The 20,063-nt window shown below is 32.9% G+C and overlaps 2 protein-coding genes across 7 annotated transcripts; one reads left to right on the forward strand and one right to left on the reverse strand.

Annotated features, from left to right (window-relative positions):
• Positions 1-13,732: 13,732 nt before the first annotated feature.
• LOC140979393 (external alternative NAD(P)H-ubiquinone oxidoreductase B4, mitochondrial-like) lies at positions 13,733-18,922 on the forward strand. Of its 5 annotated transcripts, none has more exons than XR_012175728.1 (10): positions 13,733-13,905; positions 14,217-14,487; positions 14,860-15,066; positions 15,213-15,463; positions 15,566-15,785; positions 15,890-15,994; positions 16,078-16,335; positions 16,440-16,563; positions 16,602-16,872; positions 16,956-17,082. XR_012175728.1 is itself a non-coding variant. In XM_073444766.1 (10 exons), exons 1-10 carry the CDS (start codon positions 13,817-13,819, stop codon positions 17,041-17,043), a joined length of 1,731 nt encoding a protein of 576 aa, XP_073300867.1. In that variant the 5' UTR covers positions 13,733-13,816; the 3' UTR covers positions 17,044-17,082. The 5 variants fall into 5 exon arrangements, 4 of the variants coding, with proteins under 4 accessions (XP_073300867.1, XP_073300870.1, XP_073300868.1 ...); XM_073444766.1 differs by having other exon boundaries at positions 16,440-16,561; positions 16,753-16,872; XM_073444769.1 differs by lacking the exons at positions 16,602-16,872; positions 16,956-17,082 and adding an exon at positions 18,799-18,922 and having other exon boundaries at positions 16,440-16,579.
• On the reverse strand, positions 16,116-19,230 carry LOC140979394 (uncharacterized). Of its 2 annotated transcripts, XM_073444771.1 has the most exons (4): positions 18,808-19,230; positions 16,677-18,476; positions 16,429-16,577; positions 16,116-16,317 (listed from the first exon to the last, which is right to left on the reverse strand). In XM_073444771.1, the coding sequence occupies exons 1-2, from the start codon at positions 18,985-18,987 to the stop codon at positions 17,436-17,438; spliced, it is 1,221 nt and encodes a 406-aa protein (XP_073300872.1). In that variant the 5' UTR covers positions 18,988-19,230; the 3' UTR covers positions 16,116-16,317; positions 16,429-16,577; positions 16,677-17,435. The 2 variants fall into 2 exon arrangements, with proteins under 2 accessions (XP_073300872.1, XP_073300873.1); XM_073444772.1 differs by lacking the exon at positions 18,808-19,230 and having other exon boundaries at positions 16,677-18,750.
• Positions 19,231-20,063: the final 833 nt, after the last annotated feature.

Consider the following 20,063-nt stretch of genomic DNA (forward strand, 5'->3'; position numbering starts at 1 on the left):
TAAAAATGGTTTTGGTTTAAATAAATTTGTGAATTTATTAGTCGGATTGCCAAAAAGTTCGTATTTTAGTTGAAAAACCGACACCAATAAAAATTCCGTCCCGATGTATAAAATCATCTCCAAAACCCCTTATTTTCAAAAATATGAAAAACCATCAACCATATTTTAAATAATTATTTAATAAAAACGTTTTACATTTTTCAGCCCTCGGTCCCCGTTCCTCGATCGTCACTTGAATATTTCTTAAAAATAAAATTTTATGCATGATGACAATAATATCCAATTTAGCATATAAACAAGAATGTCACATAATCGATTAGCAATTAAAATCAATTAATTACTCATTTTTCATATTTCCTAGATTTGCATGTAGTTGGATTACGTCGTCTTAATTTTGGACCTTACAGAGTGTCTCTGATGTCCCCACTGCCGGGTACTGTGGTAATACGTAGACGGATCCATCGACCTTAAGCTAATATGAAAGTCACAATTTAGGATCTGAATTCAATAAAAATGGAAACGTATACGTATATGATGAAAGGAAATATGATATGATATGTTGAAAGGAAAATGTTAAAGTTTATGTTCATGAAAAGCTAATTTAAGTAAAAATATTTTACTGTTGCTTGTGAATGTATATGTATTACTTGTTATCTTGATTGATCTTGATGGACTGAAGGTGCACACAACCCTAAGACCGTCGCTAGTTTTCCGCAAATAAAACTATGTTTATGATTTAAGTTTACGTTAAAGATTTCATGACTTATGATGCTTTTGAGAGGTTTTGCGAGAATGTAATAGTTAAGTTTATTTTGAAATAATGTTAGCTTAGGTTGGTGGACGTTTTACGACTTTATGCTTTAGATTACTTTCTTTTGTATTTTTAAATAATAGTTGGTTGGTTCATTTTTAAATGGTGCAAAATATTCATATTTTAAATGCTTAGTGTTTCGGCTGAATGAATTAGAAAGAAAAAAAATTCAAGTACTTTTTAAAAAAACGAAGAGTGGACGTTTCAGTTGGTATCAGAGCGAAGGATCCCTAAAAGGTTGTGTTACTGCCACAACGAGAAGCTCAAGAAGTCACGCCTCAAGTCTGTGAGTTTTTACATCTTTAAATTTTATATGCTAAATTTTAAAAGATTTTATGATACATGGATTAGGAGGCTGGATGTATTGTCCTAAATTTTAAATGCTTGTATGATATGGAATTTTGGTGTTTGCACATTTTTTTAATTAATTAAATGCATGTTAGTTACGTGATTTGGACGAAGTGTACAGTTATGCTCCGGAGACGTGAGGAGAATTTGGTCTTTGCGTATCTCAAATTTTGCACTACCAAAGATTAAGTTGAGGCGAATTGAACTTGATGATTTAGGATTGCATGTTTCGAACTTTATACTATGTAGGATGGGGATTTCGAACTTGATGGTTATGGGTTAAATTTTTATGAATCGTGAAGTTAGGGACTGAATTAGAATAATTTGAGGGAATTAATTGTGAGTTTTTGGAAATGATGAGGGCGATGTTGCTATAATTCAAAAATCTAGAGGGCTTAGTTTATAAATCTGAAAACTTGGAGGGCAAAAATGCAAAAATTTGGGGCTAAATTTGAGAATTCGAGAATTTTTGGGTCTTGATTACAAAGTTTAGAAAAATTATTGGGTCATTTTAGCAATTTTCGAAAGCTATGGAAACTGTTTTGCATTAAATTTGATAGTTTGAGAAGCTAGGAATGCGATAAGTTAGGCTTAATCGAATAATCTGAGAGCTTTAGGATTTATGTTGCAATTTACTGAAAAATAAAAAGGTCTATTTGAATGTAACCAGCAAGTAAATTACACATTAGGGGTTACACAAGGAATTGCGATTTAGGAAACAGATATGTAAGTGAAGATGTACTAGGAGGAACGAGAAATATGAGTATTAGCAATTTTGATGAGAAAGTAAGATTCGTCAAATTAATAATTTTTGGGTATCATAGTAGATTATAGAGAATTACGATTGTATTATAGGTGTTATAAGTTTATGACGTGAAGAACAAAAGATATAAATATTAGAAATAAGATTTAATCAAAAATATTATTATTATTGGTTTTATCGTAAGATACAAATACCCTTGAGTTTAACGATTGTTATTGAATCTGAAAGTTTGGGGTAGTTTGAATTTTGGGTTTTATAATTTTAGTAAGATATGTAAAGGGTCAAATGACTGAAGGAGAAAATCTGTAAACGAAATTCGGGTATTTTGGGATATTAGGCAAAACTATGGAAGTAATGTTATGAAGAAGTCGACGAATACAAACTAAGAATATATGAGTTCATATAATTTTTGTAAGCTTCGCTTTATAGGATTTAAAGAAAAATATTATTTGAGAACTATACAAGGTAATTGCGAAATATGATAAGTAAGCAAAAACAAATAATTTCATTTTCGGTTTGACAATGTGATTGCTATGATTTTTAAGGTCCGGAAACCTTTAATTTGAACTTTGTCGCTAAACCTTATAAGGGTGAATTCATTTGGGGAAATGTTTAAAGTTATTAAGAAACAACTCGTAGTGTCATAAAATAGTTAATTCTTTTGAGATTATTAAATTTGGAATCCAAGTTCTAATTGGTGATCAAGAGTATAGTGGTTACTAAGGGACAATTATTTTGGGATCAATTGGAAATATGTATTGGGATTATATAGTAAGTTCTATTAGGTAAATAATATATGATTTTATGGATGCTAAGTTCTGTGAACTATGAGATTTATGAAAATATATGGAACTAAAGCTCCATGGATCAATTTTCGAGTTCCAATATAGTAAATATTATTTTTGAGTCAATGATTAATCTTGTGAATATTAAGATTGGATTTTAAGGATGCTAAGCGCATAAATCGAGTACGTAGGACCTTGGAACATCTTGATTACAATAAATTAAGGAACGATATTTCTATGTTAAAGAATTAGATCACAAGAATTTTTTTGCGTGATTCATCAATGGAGGAATTTGATATAAGATTTAGCCATAATGATAATGGAATTAGCAATTATATTGGAAGGTGGATTAAGGTTTTTCTTCCCTTGGGTGTTAAGATTTTTGTAAATGGAATGTTATTATCTTGAGTTTTGAGGTTACACATAAGTGTTCGTTGTTATGACGGGATTTAGAATAAAATCATAATGTCAAATGGTGACTCGATAGGCTTGAATCATTTAAGTACTTGGAATGCTTGAGATTTAAGAAAACAAATATGTATATTGATGATAGTGTAAGGACGATATGCTTGTTATATACAAGAATGGGGTTTTAGTAACTACCAGTCATTAAGGTGCTTTATAATCATGGATATTGTAGGATTACTATGGATCAAAGCTGGGTTTGGAAGTAGGAATATATTTTGGGAAAATAAATTATACGGTCAGGACGACTCAATGGTAAAGTCAACCAATTAATTCCCTTTTGGGAAGATAAAATAACTTAAGGTAACTTAGGATTTATAATTGGTAGAGGATGTAGAGTTAGTTAAATATTTGAGTTCCTAGATATCAAGAGATTTGGCATAAATATACAAAATGGGAAATGGCATATCAGAGTACGCAGCGAAAGCGTGATAGAGTGCAAAATTTAAGCCAATTAAACCAAGTATGAAGTGAATGAGGGATTCTAAGCTAGAAAAATTTCGAGGACGAAATTTTATTTAAGGGGGGAGGATTTGTAACGCACGAAAAATTAGCCCACATAAACCGCATGCATGAGAACTAGTTAAATTGTTTATTTATTTTATTTAAATGCATAAATGGTACATTTTAATATTATTAAATGATTAATTGCATAATTTTACATGAATTCACGAAATTAAGGATTTTCTGTCCGAATATTCAAAGTCAGGCCGGGGGAGGAGATCGGAGACGACTAAGGTGCTAAGATCAAATGTTTTGTTTATTTTTAAGCCAAGAAAATTAGTAATTTAAATGATTTAAGAATTTTACTATTTTAAGGTCTAATTTAATTATTAGACAATTTATAAGATTTTAAGTATTTTAAAATATTAATTTTTGAAAAGTGAGGATTTAATTCTTTAAATTTTTGGGAAATATTTTATAATGATTTTTATGTCTTAATTAATTTATTTAATTAGTATTTAAGTGGAAATTTAAATTTTTATGGAAATTTTTGAAGATAGAAATATCAATCTTTTAAATTGGAGTTTATCTTGATCATTGTATTTAAAATTTTAAATAAAACTTGGGGGTTAACTTAATTATCTAATTAATGTTTAAATTATTTATTTAGAGTTTGTTTAAACCTAAACTATGTTTAAGTATTTATTAGTTGGCAACTCACACACCCAAACACAATCCACGTGAAGGACACCTAAAACACACACTAAATATACACACAAACAGCCGAGAGTTTCTAGCCTATGATTTCGATTTTTTTTTGACTTGATTTGTAAAGAACCGTATTTCGTATTCATAATTTTGCGGAATTATTAAAAATTCTCTAAATAAATAAATAACTTGCCCAATTTATAAAATAAACATGTAAATAATTTTAACTTTAAAATAACAGCGGAAGCAAATATTGTTTTCAAACAACAATTTAAAAATAATCCAACGTATTAAAACTGAGTTTGAATAATAAAAGGTGCATAAATTAATACATGAGGTCCTCTGGTATACTACTGCTGCCACAAGATCGCTCACTGGTCTACACCCTCCGTCTCGACCTCATCAGTACCTACAACAATCAAGTCTAGTGAGCCTAAAGACTCAACATGTATATATCGTGAATAACAAGTAAATATATCATAATATCGCATGCAACGTAAAAATATAGTATCGTAAAGCGCATGGTAAAAATCGTATCATGAATAATTATAACTACGTGCATATCTGAAAATCATACGTAAAAACTTTGCTCAATAGAGCTCTGTCATGTCATATCATAATTTTCTGGTAGAGATAATGTTTCTAAGCAAGGGGCCCAAAACATAACGTAAGCGCCTGATCAGACTAAACCACAGTATACTGGGCGGTAGAGATCAATCACAGCCCTTGGACTGGATGTCCGTACCCATACATAATCATAAACCGGTCGTAAGTCACCGGGTGGAGAGGTCCTCGGTTGCGCCTACCGACTTCCAAACCCATAAGCGTAAGGTGGCCACAAGACATATCGCATATATCTCAAAAATAAACATTTTATATTTTTATGCACGTAATATAATTATAACCTTATTTTTACCGGATGAGTTGGATCGTTCCCAGGCTTGCTGCGACTTACTACTAATATGTGACACATGCAATAAATCTTAACTTGCCCAAAACTTGACAATTGAATCAAAAATGAGACGATTCGGACCAACAACTTGATTTTTAATCATGGCATGTACCAACCCGAACCAACAGTAAACCGTCGTTTAACTATGATTAAAAATACCCCAAAAATACTGAAAAATATGCACAAGGACTGTAAAACATGAAAATAGGTGAATGGAACTCAAAACCATAAAACACTCTTTCGAGAGTCATTTTGGAACCTTTCACCGTAAATTCTCGTACAACCTCTAAACTCGACCAAATCGCAAACGGCCAAAAACACAACTTTCCTAACTCATTAAGGTAGTGTCCAGTCCAAGGCCATGGGCTAAAAACCTACCAAGAACTCAAATAAACACCAAAACCGTGACCCAAGGCTGCTGTCAAAAACAGAAATTACAGCAGCGGCTGTGTTGCTTATTTAGGGTGAAACTCTGAAACAAACGGTTATTTGCTTGAACCATTGACTAGAGCCTCTTACCAACATCCTAAGACATGGCTTGGACCATGGCTAAGGGCTAAAAGCCAACCACAAACCAAGCAAACACCTAGGACACTCAAAGCTCAAAACCGAGAGAGCCACTTTCTGTATAGTGTGATGTATTGCATTGTTTTGTTGTCTTGTATCGTTCCAATGGCCATTTGAGCGGCCATGGCTCGATCTAGACATGATGGAGTGTCGTATAAACCATGGCTACGGGCTAGGAGCCAACCACAATTCATCCAACAGCTCCAAAAACCGAAAGTTACTCACAACAAAAATCAGATTTTGAAAACCGAAGAGCACTTGTCATGTTTCTGTAAAAATCTGAGGGATCTATGAAACAAGCATTGAAAAGATGATTTGGTCACGTCCTAGACATGATAATGAAGGGCTCTAACCATGGCTACAGTCCATAGGACAGCCAAGATTCGAACACCCCTTTAAACAATCTAATGACAGAGACTGTGACCCCAAAATTCTGTGCTCATAAAAATGTTGCTGTCATATCTTTGTTTGTGCGTGTATTGATGTAACCCAATGGACCAATAACACCCTAACACACTCTAAAACATTCCTAGAAGCAGCCATGGAAGCCTGGAATCGAGCAACTACCTGTAATCCAGAAAAACAACCAAACCGTGAAGTTGAACCAAAAAAAATGAGAAAATTCTGTGCAGATTTTTACTTGGAATGTTGCTGTCATTTTCGATTTATTGCTTGAATCATGCATATATAATGGTTTAAAAATATCTATAGGACTTGATTGAAGAGCAAGGAAACAACATATACATGCCTGGAATTTGTTTTGACACAAAAATAAACCGATACGACGAAGACGAGCGGCGAAGTCGGAGTTGGATTCTCTTCTTATTTTCTGCTGCTGTTCTCACGTTTCTAAGCTGCTATTTCTGATATGTTTCGAAGCTTATGGTTGTAGGAGATGTAAGGGATGAAAGTGAATGATATAGGAGGTGTTAAGGGGTCATAATATGCATTTAGTTAGGAGTTACAAGGAATGGATTTTGAAATACATTATGATTCCCTTTTGCTGCCGATCCCTTGCTCTTATTCTTGCTGTTATTCACGTTTTCAGTAGTCAATTTCTGATATTTTTCAAAGGTGAGAGTGTGGTTTTGTTAGACAATGAAGGTGAGTGTTATAAAGGGTGTTAAATGGGTATTGAAGTGCATTAAGGTGGAGGTTACAAGTCAAGAAGTGGAATGGTTTTGAAATGATTCTCCTTCCCCTTATTGCCGTTGCTTTGTTCTTCATTTCCTACTGCATGTACACGATTTATTTGTCTAATAGGTTGAGTAGAAATGAGGTGTTTTATTGCATTTAAATTTGCTACCCATTGGAGAATTTAAAATGAGAAATGAATACCCCATGAATTGTAATTAGAAATGGTTTGAATGGAGAGTTATCAACCTTTGAATTATTTTAAATGTTGGACCCAAACTTATTATTATTACTAATTTGCATGGTATTTTATTGCTTAAATCTTGTATTTTAATTGCTTAAAGTTTAGCACCATCATTATATATTTTAGTGAATTTACACATTAAATTTAGGATAGATTATTGCATGGCATGCTTGACTTAAAATTTAAGTATTTAAATGTTATGTTTAATTTCTTAAATATATTAAGCTTAAATTAATTCCTCCTCAATTGTTTACACATATTAATTTTAGCTTTAATTAAATATTGAACCTAATAGAATTTATTTACTAACTTGACTCCAATTAATTTAATAAATCCTAAAACATTCTTTTTCTATAAATTAAATTATTCCTTGACTTAAGTTAAATTTAGGAATATTTTTCTTATTATTAATCTTATTTCTAATTTCCAAACTCCGGTCCGACCTCGCGTATTTATCCTGAAAAGATAAACTAAACATCTACTTTTAAAATAAATAATCATGACTTAAAATTTATTAAAATAAACCAAACACTTCATATATTTATAAAAATTCATTTTTAATTTAAATAGTAGCAATTATGCATGGCTTATACGTAATCTGATTTTCGGGTCGTTACATGATTCCTTCGATCCAACAATCACCGATCCTCCATCATACGTAGCACTATCTATTCACGCCATTTTTACGCAAAAGAAACAATCGAAACGTCGCTCCGATCGCCCACCGACTTCCTTGCAACGATTATGACTATTCGAGAGTTTTTAACGCAAAGGCACGTTTTAAACCCTTCTTTTTACACCATTCAAATCATAATATGTGTGCTTTATGTTTTTTGTTTGCATGAAATCATATGGGACGATTTATTTATCGTGTGAACTTTTATTTTAATGTTTTAACATTTTTATGGTCTTGGCAACACACTATGATTCCTAAGGATATCGCTGTCATAGAGAGATGTTTAAGGGTTAAGAAAAGAGTCGTTTAAGCACAAGTCGATGGATGGATTGAGGTTTAGAGAGTACGTAGGGACAGGAACATTTATGGTTAAAACGTGTTGAGTCATTACACTCACTAGATTTGGATGGTCGCAGGTGAGGATGATTTTGAGGGAGGCACTGACGCTTGAGTACATCGGGTCCGGCAGTACACTCTCGAGAGACTTTTATTTTCTGCATTAGATTAAGATTTAAAGTTTTAAAGTAAATATTTTGAGGATTATTTTATTAGAAATTTTATGCTTTAATTTGAATTTTAGTGTTTGGATTATTTTAAAATTGACATACGATTTTGTGTGTGATGATTTATGGATTTTATGCATTTAAGATTTTTTAATATTAGTTTTTATGTTGGATGGTTTTGAAGTTAGAATAAAATGTTTATTAAAAAAATTCCTTAGTATTTATTTAAATTTTAAAGTTAAAATTATTGGATCTTTCATTTGTACTAAAATACTTTGGTAATTACAAGTGATTTGAAATTACCCACTTCTGTTAAGACTTAAGACTGCCTAATTGAAATTCTTAGTAAAACTGAAAATGAAGACTTAGATCAGTAGAGTTCCTTGCTCACAGGTTATGTGAACTAAATAGAAGAATTTTGTGCACCAATATGATCCTTGATATGATCAGATAAATAACGAATTAGTGTGTGCTTATTCTTTAATCTGACTTTTTGTAATATTTTTCAAAGAGATTTGGCATTGTTTTCATTGGAGGATTCTTGTCTCTGGCTAGTTCAACTAATCCCATATATAGTCCCAATCTTCAATGGTAACTTGTACAAAAAATATTCGTTCATGATTTCAAATGTACTTGTTGCCGATTCATCATCTTTTTCGGTATCAGTTGACTTCTGATAGAGACTGTCACTCTGATCCTTAATATCGATCGGTATAAACAAAAATTTGTATTACTTTAGGTTCTGATCCTTAATCAATGATCGATAAAGTCCTTGTAACGATCTTGTTTAAAGTGACAGCCTGTCGATTTGAATTAAATCATAAGTCCCTTAATCAATTTTGTAGGTTGATTTTTTACACTGGATATCAATTTGGTCTTGCGATGAGTTATGTTACTGATTTCAGTTTCTGCTCGAATTCAGTAGTGATATTTTTACCAAACATCAAAACTAAATATTCCAACAATATCAATTTAGTACTTTGTTTGTATTAGGTTTTTTTTTTAATGTCAAATCAAAAGAGAAAGAGAAGAAGCAACATTCTATAATTCTTTAATACAAGAATTGATAAACCTTTATCATCCGAGAGGAGCCAGTCAAATGCTTCCATTCCTAACTAGGAGCCCGAACCACTTTCTAAATCTGAAAGAGTTGAGTTTAATGAAACATACCTTGCATGGGATCTTGGATTGTGTATTTCAATGTGGCGACATCATGTTAATCATCGTGATAAAATTAGATGAGCTTATATCAAAATAGGGTCATAACAACCTAAATTTTCGGAATACCCATGATCTGAATCAGGAAAGCAATGTCGTCGATTTGTTTTTAAAAGTTTCCATGGTTAGAGTACTCTGCTTTGAAGGATGCAATATTTTTTTTGTGCTATCTTTTTAAATTAAGTGAATCACAACAATCTACCTTTACAGTGGAATGGTTTAGAAATTGGAAACGAGTTAATGATGGAGCAAAAGTGTCTTTATGTCTCACATGGGAAGTTTAACTCAGCTTTCAAAATGTTTTATTGATTTGATGAATGTAACTCGACATATAGATAAATTTGTGAATCGATAATCTTACAAATTTAAAAAAATCGATTAAGGCTTGCAGCAACAATTGAGTGTGTCCATTGTCTTAGTTTGCAAGCACATTTTTCAAGAAGTCTTGATGAATCTTCATATTCCCAAAATTGTTGTAATTTCATTGAGATGTTAAAGCATACATTTTATTGGTAACATAGTAGGAAATTAATGTGATGAAATCGGAAATTCTAAGTTTTGTATTTTTGTGGATGAAGCAAAGGATGTATCTAACGAAGAACAAATTGTGAGAGCGTTTTTTTCCAAATTGGTCATGTTCGTGACAACACAGTTGCAACACTCAAGAAAGAAATATATGATGGCCTCACAAGATATAATCTAAAAATTCATAATACGTGAGATCAAGGGTATGATGGTGCTAGAAACATGTGTGGTACTTTTAATAGATTGCAAGGTTTATTTCTTAAAGATTGCCCATATGCATAATATGTCCATAGTTTTGCCCATCGACTCCGGCTAGCATTAGTTATAGTGGATGAAAAGGACATCTTTATATGTCTTTTCTTTTCAAATATGACGATTATTGTCAATCTTGTTCATCTAATTCAAATCGCAATGGCGAGTTACAATATGCTCAAGTTAATGAAATTGTATTCTCTGTTGTTGTTGGTGAAGGCAAGACTGGGAGAGGAGCTAATCAGATTTGGTACTTTGCATCGAGCACGAACTACTCGTTGGAGCTCCCATTTGGATTCTATTTGCACCATTATAAATATGTATGACGCAACTCTTATTGTTCTTGAAAACATTATCACTTATTGTTCCTCTACTTCGATGCGTGGGGAAGGTGGTGGTTCCTTTATAGTGATGAACTCTTTTGATTTAATTTTATTTTGCATTTGATGCATAAAATTATGGGAGATCACAAATTTGCTTTGTCGTACCTTGCAACAAAAATCTATTGATATCATAAATGCAATGGATTTGGTCTCTACGACTAAAACACTTCTCCTAACATTGAGAAATAATTGTTTTGATATTCTTATTTTGTATGTCAAATCATTTTGCATAAGATTGGATGTTGATATGCTGGAGATGAGTTCTCATTATAAACATTCTAGTCGACAAAAAGAAATCATTAAAATTGAGAATCGCTTTCATTATGATAGATTTAATGTTCCAATAAATTTTTTATTGAAAGAATTAAACTCTAGATTCAGTGATGTGACAATAGAACTTCTAATACTTAGCTCTGCTTTGGATCCAAAAGATAATTTTAAATAGTTCAACATTGACAAGATTTATACTTTCACTGAGAAATATCCTGAGGACTTAACTGAACAATAAATACATCATTTAAGGTGTCAACTATAACATTATGAGCTTGATGTAGTTTTTCATTAAAATTTTCAGAAAATGTCCACTACATCATAATTGTGCCGAAGGTTATTTGAAACAAAAAAATTGCAACACTATTTTCATTTGATCCATCTAGTTTTAAATTTTCAAATTTCAGCGGTATCCTGNATGATCAAACTAGGACTCCTGCTAATTAGAGTTGTATTAGGGTTCTCCAGTACTGTCATTTTATCCATGGATGAGTCATGATCCCATGTTATATTTTCATCTTTTGATAATATCATGATTAATTAAATAATTATCAACTTAAGTTAGAATCTTATTAGTATTCTAATTTATTTATTTTTCAAAACTCTACTAGGTTTTATGATTTAACTATGACTCCTACTAGTTAGAGTTGTATTAGGATTCTCCAATCCTATCATATAATCTATGGATGTGTCATGTTCTCATGTTGTATTTTCAACTTTTGATAATACTATGATTAATTAAATAATTATAAACTTTTGTTAATACATGATATCGTATAATTAAATAACCATTATTCAATTATTTAATCAGTTAATTAATTATAGACCTCTCTAGAATATTTAATGAGAATCTTATACTTAGTAGTCACTATTAGTAATTTTTATTATTTAATTATTTTATTTTAAATTTACTAAATAAATAATTGAGAATGGATTATAACCTCGATCGATGATTAGACAATGCCGATGTGTTGATATATGGTATAAATCTCGTTCACATTATGAAAAATGAAAATTTCGAAGGAAGAAATTTTTCACTGACACATTTTTGGCAGCTGCCAATTTTGTGAACTCCTTCACTAAAACAGACAGTTGCACTCTCTTCACTTAATTAACAGTTAAGCTAAATTCCAAAACTTCCATTACATGGAATCTAATCATAAACTCCTTTATAAGCAATCTGTTGATATCAATCAAACTATAGTCATCAAATTCAAATCCTTGAATTCAACTATCTCAACAAGAACACAGAATCCAATACTTGTATAATCCACAATGATTTATGGATGCAGTTAGCCATGGGTTCACAAACATATGTTCTTATTCGGGCTTACCCTAATTAGTTTCATTCTTTTCATCAATCTATTGATCAAGAACGTCATAACTCAATTCTGATTGCGCTCATTAGATCATGGTAAGAGCGTTTAGTAGCATCTCCCCATGATTTTCTAGATATCATTGATAGTGCTTACAAGAACATTAAGTTATGGTTAACGTACAGTACAGTACCTTCAACTTATATACCCCGATCGAATTTGTAATCATTGGTATATCAAGAGTTGTATATGAATTCAATAATGATGTAATGTATCTTTGAATAGTAATAGTGACATGATATGTGCAACTGAGGAAACACGTTTCCAAAATACACATATCTTACTCTTGTCAGATATTACTAAACTATTATTTTATCAGATCACATAAGATATCTTCACTCAAAGGTGAGCAGTGAATCACCGATTACAATACATTAGCTCCTTCGTATTTCGAAACTAAACCCAACATCGCCACCTAATAACCCTCAGTGGAGTCGGTAAACGAGTCAAAGTACATGCTAGTACGCCAAGCCTCCACGTTGTCTCAAGTCTAAAGACTAATGATATACAACCACAACCGCAGACCATTCCACTCAATAAGTGATAACCACTTGGAAAGTTTGAGGGAAAGTTTTTCAGTGCATCATCAACTGATCAATCATCTGTATGAACGGACATCTACATGCCATTGCCAATGAAACATAACGTTTATATCACAGATGTTAGTCTCAAGCTCGAACAACCTTTATACTTATTTTAAGCTGTTGAATCGAATAAGAACCTGTTTAGAATATACATTATACTTCCTAATTAATTTCATGATCTTACGTTGAGAGATGGACCTCATGGTACTTATTGTAGATTCAAAGACTTTAGCTATGCAGTTTGAATTAGTATACGAATAAAGTAAATGTAAATATCATAATTGGATAAAAGCATAAAATATGATTAAAATAAAGAGTATTTTTACATAAAAGTCAACAAAGCTAGCGCCACAAGTTGGCTCGCTTGACATTTATTCTAACAAATATAAATCAAGTCAACTCGTCTCATAAATTTAAATCAGGGAGACCATGTCATATTAGATTTATTTTTTTATTTTATTTTGAAAAGAATATAAGTGAAAATATACATTCTAAAAATATTGTCATTTTACCGAATTAGACGTGACCATACAATTCGACCCTTTTGCGGTTCAGAACTCTCCCCGACCAAAGGGGAGATCCCTCCTCACAAACCGCGACGAGTCAGTTATTACTTGACCCCTACTCCATTGGCCTCGCGGCTCTATTTTTTTTTCCTTGCAATAAAAACATCCAATTTTCACGTTAATTAATGAATATATTAATTAATTAATTCATGCATAAATGTATTTAAGGTCAGAAATAATAATATAAATATATACAGAAGAAGTAGAGTTGATTTAACAGGGAACACACATATACGTACACAATGAGTGGCTTCGGTTTTTATCATAGGTTCTCCAAGGCTTATTACGGCAACCCTCGTCTCTCCAAGCTGCTTCTTGTTTTTACTGTCAGGTAATTTTTTCCATGAAATTCATGTTTTTCATGCTGTTTCGAATTTCGAATAATCGATTTACAAAATGTAAGAATATGTATGCAAATTAATCCCAAAAATGTGTACAAAATCACGTTGATGTTGCTCCACCTGAATCCAGCCAATGGCTATACGAATCAAAGCCGATAGCGATATACGGAACGAAAATGGTTGCTTTTTTTTTTTAAAAAAAAGAAAATTTATAGGTATTGAATTTTAGTCTTTTTTCTTGCATAATTGAATAGTTACAATTGTGCATGCCGTCTTGTTTGAAATATTGTTAATACTGCAGTGGTGGAGGAGGGTTGCTGGCCTACTCAGATAGCAGCCCATTCAGGACTAATACTGCATTTGGTGATGATATTAAGAGGAAGAAAGTGGTTGTTCTTGGCACTGGTTGGGCTGGCACTAGCTTTCTCAAGAGCTTGAAAGATCCGAACTACGATGTTCAGATCGTATCCCCGCGCAACTATTTCGCATTCACTCCTCTGCTACCCAGTGTTACCAATGGCACTGTCGAAGCACGAAGCATTGTCGAACCGATCCGTAACATCGTCCGAAAGGTGAGCATCCACCTGCCGATTGTGGCTTAGAAAAGTTTTTATGAATCAGGTTTCTGCCTTCGCTAAATGTTCGGACACATTAAATGTTAGAAAGAAATCCATCATGTAGGGTGTACACAAGTTTATAGTAATATACATCTGGCTAGTTTTTTTTTTTTAAAGTAAATGTTTCATAACTTAAATCATTGGCTAATACATCATAATTTAAAGAAGTAGGGGCATCCGTCCACCCCACTTGACCAGAGATAGAACCGGGTGACCCTGTTAGGATAGACGCTAGACAATCTCGAATAGCACGAATTCAGATTTTTTTAGTTTAGGTGATTTGATTTTGCGATTTTCGATTAAAAACTTGTTGGTCACAAATGGCAGAAAAAGTTTGATGTTCAATTCAAGGAAGCTGAATGCCACAAAATTGATACACAAAACAAGAAAGTGTACTGCCGATCGGGCCAAGAAACTAACTTAGGGGGGAGCGAAGAATTTGCAGTGGACTATGATTATCTTGTGATAGCTATGGGTGCTCGAGCTAATACATTTAACACTCCCGGTGTTGTGGAACATGCACACTTTCTCAAGGTAACTTAAATTAAGTTTATCTTCATTTTTTTAAGATAAATTAGCAAGAGTAAAATAGCTCAAGATTCGTTAATATATTCCACATTACAGTCAACAAAATATCAAATCTTGCTAAAATAGTAGTTTATTTTCTCTTCTTTTTGTAGGAAATAGAAGATGCCCAGAGAATTCGCAGATCGGTGATCGATTGTTTCGAGAGGGCAAGCCTTCCGACCATAAGTGAAAAAGAAAGGAAAAGGATACTGCATTTTGTTGTCGTGGGAGGGGGCCCGACAGGGGTCGAGTTTGCAGCAGAGCTTCACGACTTCGTGATCGAGGATTTGGCCAAACTATATCCAACTCTCAAGGATCATGTCAAAATTACACTTCTTGAAGCTGGAGATCACATTTTGAACATGTTAGCATGATTACAAATTATGTCACTCTATGTATCACAAGCTAACGAGTCATCCGGTGTTGGAGTAGTTTTTCTTTCTTACAGTAACTTGAATCTTCGTAGGTTTGACAAAAGAATAACAGCATTTGCTGAAGATAAGTTCCAGAGGGATGGTATCGATGTGAAAACCGGTTCAATGGTTACGAAGGTAACCGAAACAGAAATATGTACTAAGGAGAGAGCAACTGGACAATCTGTGTCGATCCCTTATGGGATGGTTGTATGGTCAACTGGGATAGGAACGAGGCCGGTTATCATGGATTTTATGAAGCAAATCGGACAGGTTTGGTTCTTCTTTTAATCTTTGCTAGTTGTATTATACCTACCATGCAATTGTTAAAGACTTTTACCAAACCTCACAATGTATATATGTCTTGGGAGGGGCAGACAAACAGACGAATCTTAGCGACCGATGAATGGCTGCGAGTCGAAGCGTGTGATAGCATCTACGCTCTAGGTGATTGTGCAACAATAAATCAACGTAGTGTCATGGTACGAGTTATTTTTCGTGATTCAAGATTCATTTATTTTGTCTGAAATTAATAGATTTGTATGTTTGTTTGAGTTGTTATCAGGAAGATATTTCAGCCATTTTCAGCAAGGCAGACACGAATAACACAGGTAGTCTCAAAGTCGAAGATTTTAAGGAAGTGATAAATGACATCTGTGAAAGGTATCCCCAAGTGGGAATTTACCTCAAGAAAAAACAGCTGAAGAACTTTGTTCATCTACTTAAGAACTCACATGGGGAAGCTGAATTGGATATCGAAAAGTTCAAGTCAGCACTTTCCGAAGTAGACTCTCAGATGAAAAATCTTCCAGCAACGGCACAGGTAAAAGGAACATATAAAAAATCAGACTTGTGCCTTCGACTTCATCACATTAGATGCATTAGAAGATAAAATTTCCGAAAAAGAAAACTTTACCTTGTTTGTAGGTGGCCGCTCAACAAGGGGCATATCTTGCTGACTGTTTCAATAGGATGACATTGTGTGAGAAATATCCTGAAGGGCCATTGAGGTTCAGAGGAACCGGGAGACATCGCTTCCACCCATTCAGGTATGCAAAGATTTTGCTGTAATTACAGTGAAAGGGAAACACAAAATAAGTGGGCACACTATTGCCTTAGGAATAAGCAAAATATATCAGTTATTTTTCCTAAAAATAATTTTACCATCTCAAATAAACGAGACAAGCTAGTTTCCTTCATAAATTTGATGCCCATTAACCATGGGTTGGCTCAACGAAAGGTACAAACATTTCGGGCAATTTGCTCCATTGGGAGGAGAACAGACAGCAGCTCAGCTTCCAGGAGACTGGGTTTCAATAGGTCAGAGTACCCAATGGCTCTGGTACTCTGTCTATGCCAGGTAAATCTTTTCCAGTCTCACACAGATTCAGTACCTGTCACATTTCGCTTATTTCTGGTCCTTTTTCCTTCATAATAATGCAGTAAGCTTGTGAGCTGGCGCACAAGAATTCTGGTGATCTCTGACTGGGGAAGGCGCTTTATATTTGGAAGAGACTCAAGTAGAATATGATGCAATTCAGAAGGAAACGATTGCTACTGTCTTCTGCCTTCAACATTCAGCTATTGTCAATTTTACATGAAAAATTTTGTCACCGCTGCTTTTCAGATTTTAAAAGTTCGTATTTTTTCACTATTGACCCAAAGATAAGTTTCGTCACAGAAGATTGATAATCAACTCTGCAATTTGTCAATCTCAACAGGGTTACTCGAGAAACCATTGGCTAATTAATATTTTACATCAAATTTTATCATCTTCAATGTTTCAAAAAGTCACTTCCTTGTACACATTCAAAACAAGGCAATTTTCCACAGTCTGCACTATATCACATCAAGAACGAGGGGAATATGTCTCTGAGACCATTGAGACTGCTGAAAAAATAACCGAAAATTCAAATACATAAACTATCTACTTTTATGGCTGAAATCTCTTGGAATATCTCGAGAGAATTCGTTCATCTCCTTCGAGAATTTTAAAGCCAACCACATCATTCCCATCTTCTTTAAACTGAAAATCAAAGCTCGGTAGATGTGAATTGATTGATAAATCCCCCTGCATTTCATATCATCAAAGACTTTCAGGGCTTCTTGAATGTTACCTGATCTACCTAGGATTTCAATCAAAGCTTTGAAAGAATACTCATCAGGTGGAAGTCCTCTTTCACTCATCTCCTTAAAATATGCTAAGCACAAATCCAATCTACCCATTTTTCGTAAACTGTTTAACATGGTATTGTATGTGACAACATCTGGAATAACTTGTACTGTTTTCATAAAATTAAATTCTTGTAGCATTTCATCTACTCGACCAAGCCTACCCAAAAATGTCAAAATGGTATTATACGTGACCAGGTCTGGTTTACAATTCAAACCCTTCATATGATTAAATACCAACAGTGCCTTTTGAACATGTCCACATTTACCCAAGGCGAAAATAACTCTGTTCAAAACTATATCTTTTCTCGCTAATTCCATTTCTGAGATTTCTTCAACAAATTTCAGCAACACAGTAGAATCACTATGCTTTGCAAGAGCTCCAGCAAAGATGAGATATGAAGTTAATCCTATTTTTCCACATGAAACCACAAGATCCTTGAAAATTTCAGGCAAGAGGTGAATATTATCCTTTACGCCAGAAGATTGAAGAAGGTAATCATAAGCATGAGGACTGAAAAATATGTTTTTACTGTGTAAACTCTGAATTAGCCTAAAAGCATCTGAAAGATTTCCGGCCACGCACAACACTTTTATATAGCTGAAGCAGGTTTCTTCTTTTGAAACACTTGGATCCTCTAAAGCAGCAAGAATTTGACTCAAGATTTCATCGGTGTTTACTTCAAGAGGAGATACTTTAGTTGCTAATGACCGATTGCCAACCAAACTTCTCAGAAAATCATTGAATGGCCCAATCCGACTTACTCTAATCAAGCTTTTCTTCATGTAACTCTGTATTGGAAACACAGCCATTCCTTATGAGATTCGATTGACAAAGACTTTGACAAAAAAGAAAGACTCTTCTATTAATATATTATTTCTTGAGCTTTCAAAAGATAACATATCCAATCTCAATATTCTTGTATATATCGGAAGTCAAGACAGTTAACTTCAACTCATACAAGATTTTTTAATAACTACGTGAATTCATACAATAACAATTGGATCACCATTAATTAACTTTACATTAAAAGTAAAACTGCTCATAATTAAAGAAAGAAAGTATCCAAAAAATACAGCAAAATGCAATTCACAACGTAAGTGTAAGACGAAGTGAGCTCACAATATAATGGAGATTGCTGGTTCCTCGCAAAGAACTGAAGCCCCGAATTCCCTTCACAAGTGGATGCCAAGTGAAGCCATACACGTCGGAGTACAAGAAATTTTCGTAAAATTCACTGCGTAAATTGGAAGCATTAAACCTTCTGCTGCATTTTGAAGCAACGGCAATAGCAGCCAACATTCCTGTAATAGCTTCTTCAATTAGCCATTAAATCCACCTAGATTTTGCTCAGTACACGGTTGTCTCACATGCTTTCCATCTATCTAAATAATCATACATTTAAATATGGTTTGGATTGAAAAATCGATAATCTGTAGAGAAGGCAGCGACCGGAGAAGGGGTACAAGCTAGGGTTTTGCTTTCTCAAGGTGAAATAGCATTTGCATTAACGTGAGCAGAAATACATTTTGCCTATAAAATGTAAAAAAATTAAAATGATTAAAAGAAAAAATTTACGGTAAAAATTAAAATTTCAAACTCTTAAAATATATTAAATTACGTATTTTATAAAAATTTTTCTCTACTCAATTGTGATTTTCTTCACAAATTGAAAAACCTATTTATGGAATTTATTTGAAAATAATCCAAAAATAAATACATCATTACATACATCATCACACACTAATTTTAATTATTTACAACTTTTATTGTGGAACCCGTAAATTAGACTACGTATAAGCCATGCATAATTCCTATTATTTAAATTAAAATGATTTTTTCATGAGTATTTAAATTTAATTATTTTATGCAATAGTTAATTATTAGCTTTTCAGTTAAATAAGTGAGGCCGGAACGGAGTTGGAGTAAAGAGATAAAATTTAATATTAAGAAAACATTTCCAAAAAAAAAATTTATTTAAGATAAATAATAAGTTAATTTATTGTAAAAGAAAGTTTAAGAATTTTTTTAATTAATTTGAGATAAGTAGTAAATAAAGTCCAATAATTGATTTCTTAATTCACTAAAATATTTATTGGGTAGATAAAACACTAGAGATTGAAAATTCAATAATTAATAAATATTTCCCCTCTATTTCTACTATAATTTTCGGCCTTAGCACTTCAAATGATTTAAATATTTTCAACTCTCCATCTTTAATTTATTTCCTTATTTTCCCTTGGCAGATAATTCCATCCCATTCAATCCTCATTCAATCATTATTTAAGCAATATGTCTACTATGTTATCTAGCAATTTTTCCCCCATTTTTTTTAAAAAAAGAATCGGCCACTACCTTGGGGAAATAAAAAAAAAAAA

Source organism: Primulina huaijiensis, chromosome 6, assembly GCF_012295235.1.
Source record: "Primulina huaijiensis isolate GDHJ02 chromosome 6, ASM1229523v2, whole genome shotgun sequence".
In the NCBI taxonomy this organism is placed as follows: domain Eukaryota; kingdom Viridiplantae; phylum Streptophyta; class Magnoliopsida; order Lamiales; family Gesneriaceae; genus Primulina; species Primulina huaijiensis.

Excerpts from the sequence above, each read along its gene's own strand:
- LOC140979393 (XM_073444766.1), top strand. The coding sequence starts at position 13,817 with ATGAGTGGCTTCGGTTTTTATCATAGGTTCTCCAAGGCTTATTACGGC. Across the intron at positions 13,906-14,216 it reads CTTCTTGTTTTTACTGTCAG|TGGTGGAGGAGGGTTGCTGG; the intron begins GTAATTTTTTCC and ends TTAATACTGCAG. Across the intron at positions 16,562-16,752 it reads CATCGCTTCCACCCATTCAG|GTACAAACATTTCGGGCAAT; the intron begins GTATGCAAAGAT and ends GCTCAACGAAAG.
- LOC140979394 (XM_073444771.1), bottom strand. The coding sequence starts at position 18,987 with ATGTTGGCTGCTATTGCCGTTGCTTCAAAATGCAGCAGAAGGTTTAAT. Across the intron at positions 18,477-18,807 it reads CCAGCAATCTCCATTATATT|AGTTACATGAAGAAAAGCTT; the intron begins GTGAGCTCACTT and ends TTTCCAATACAG.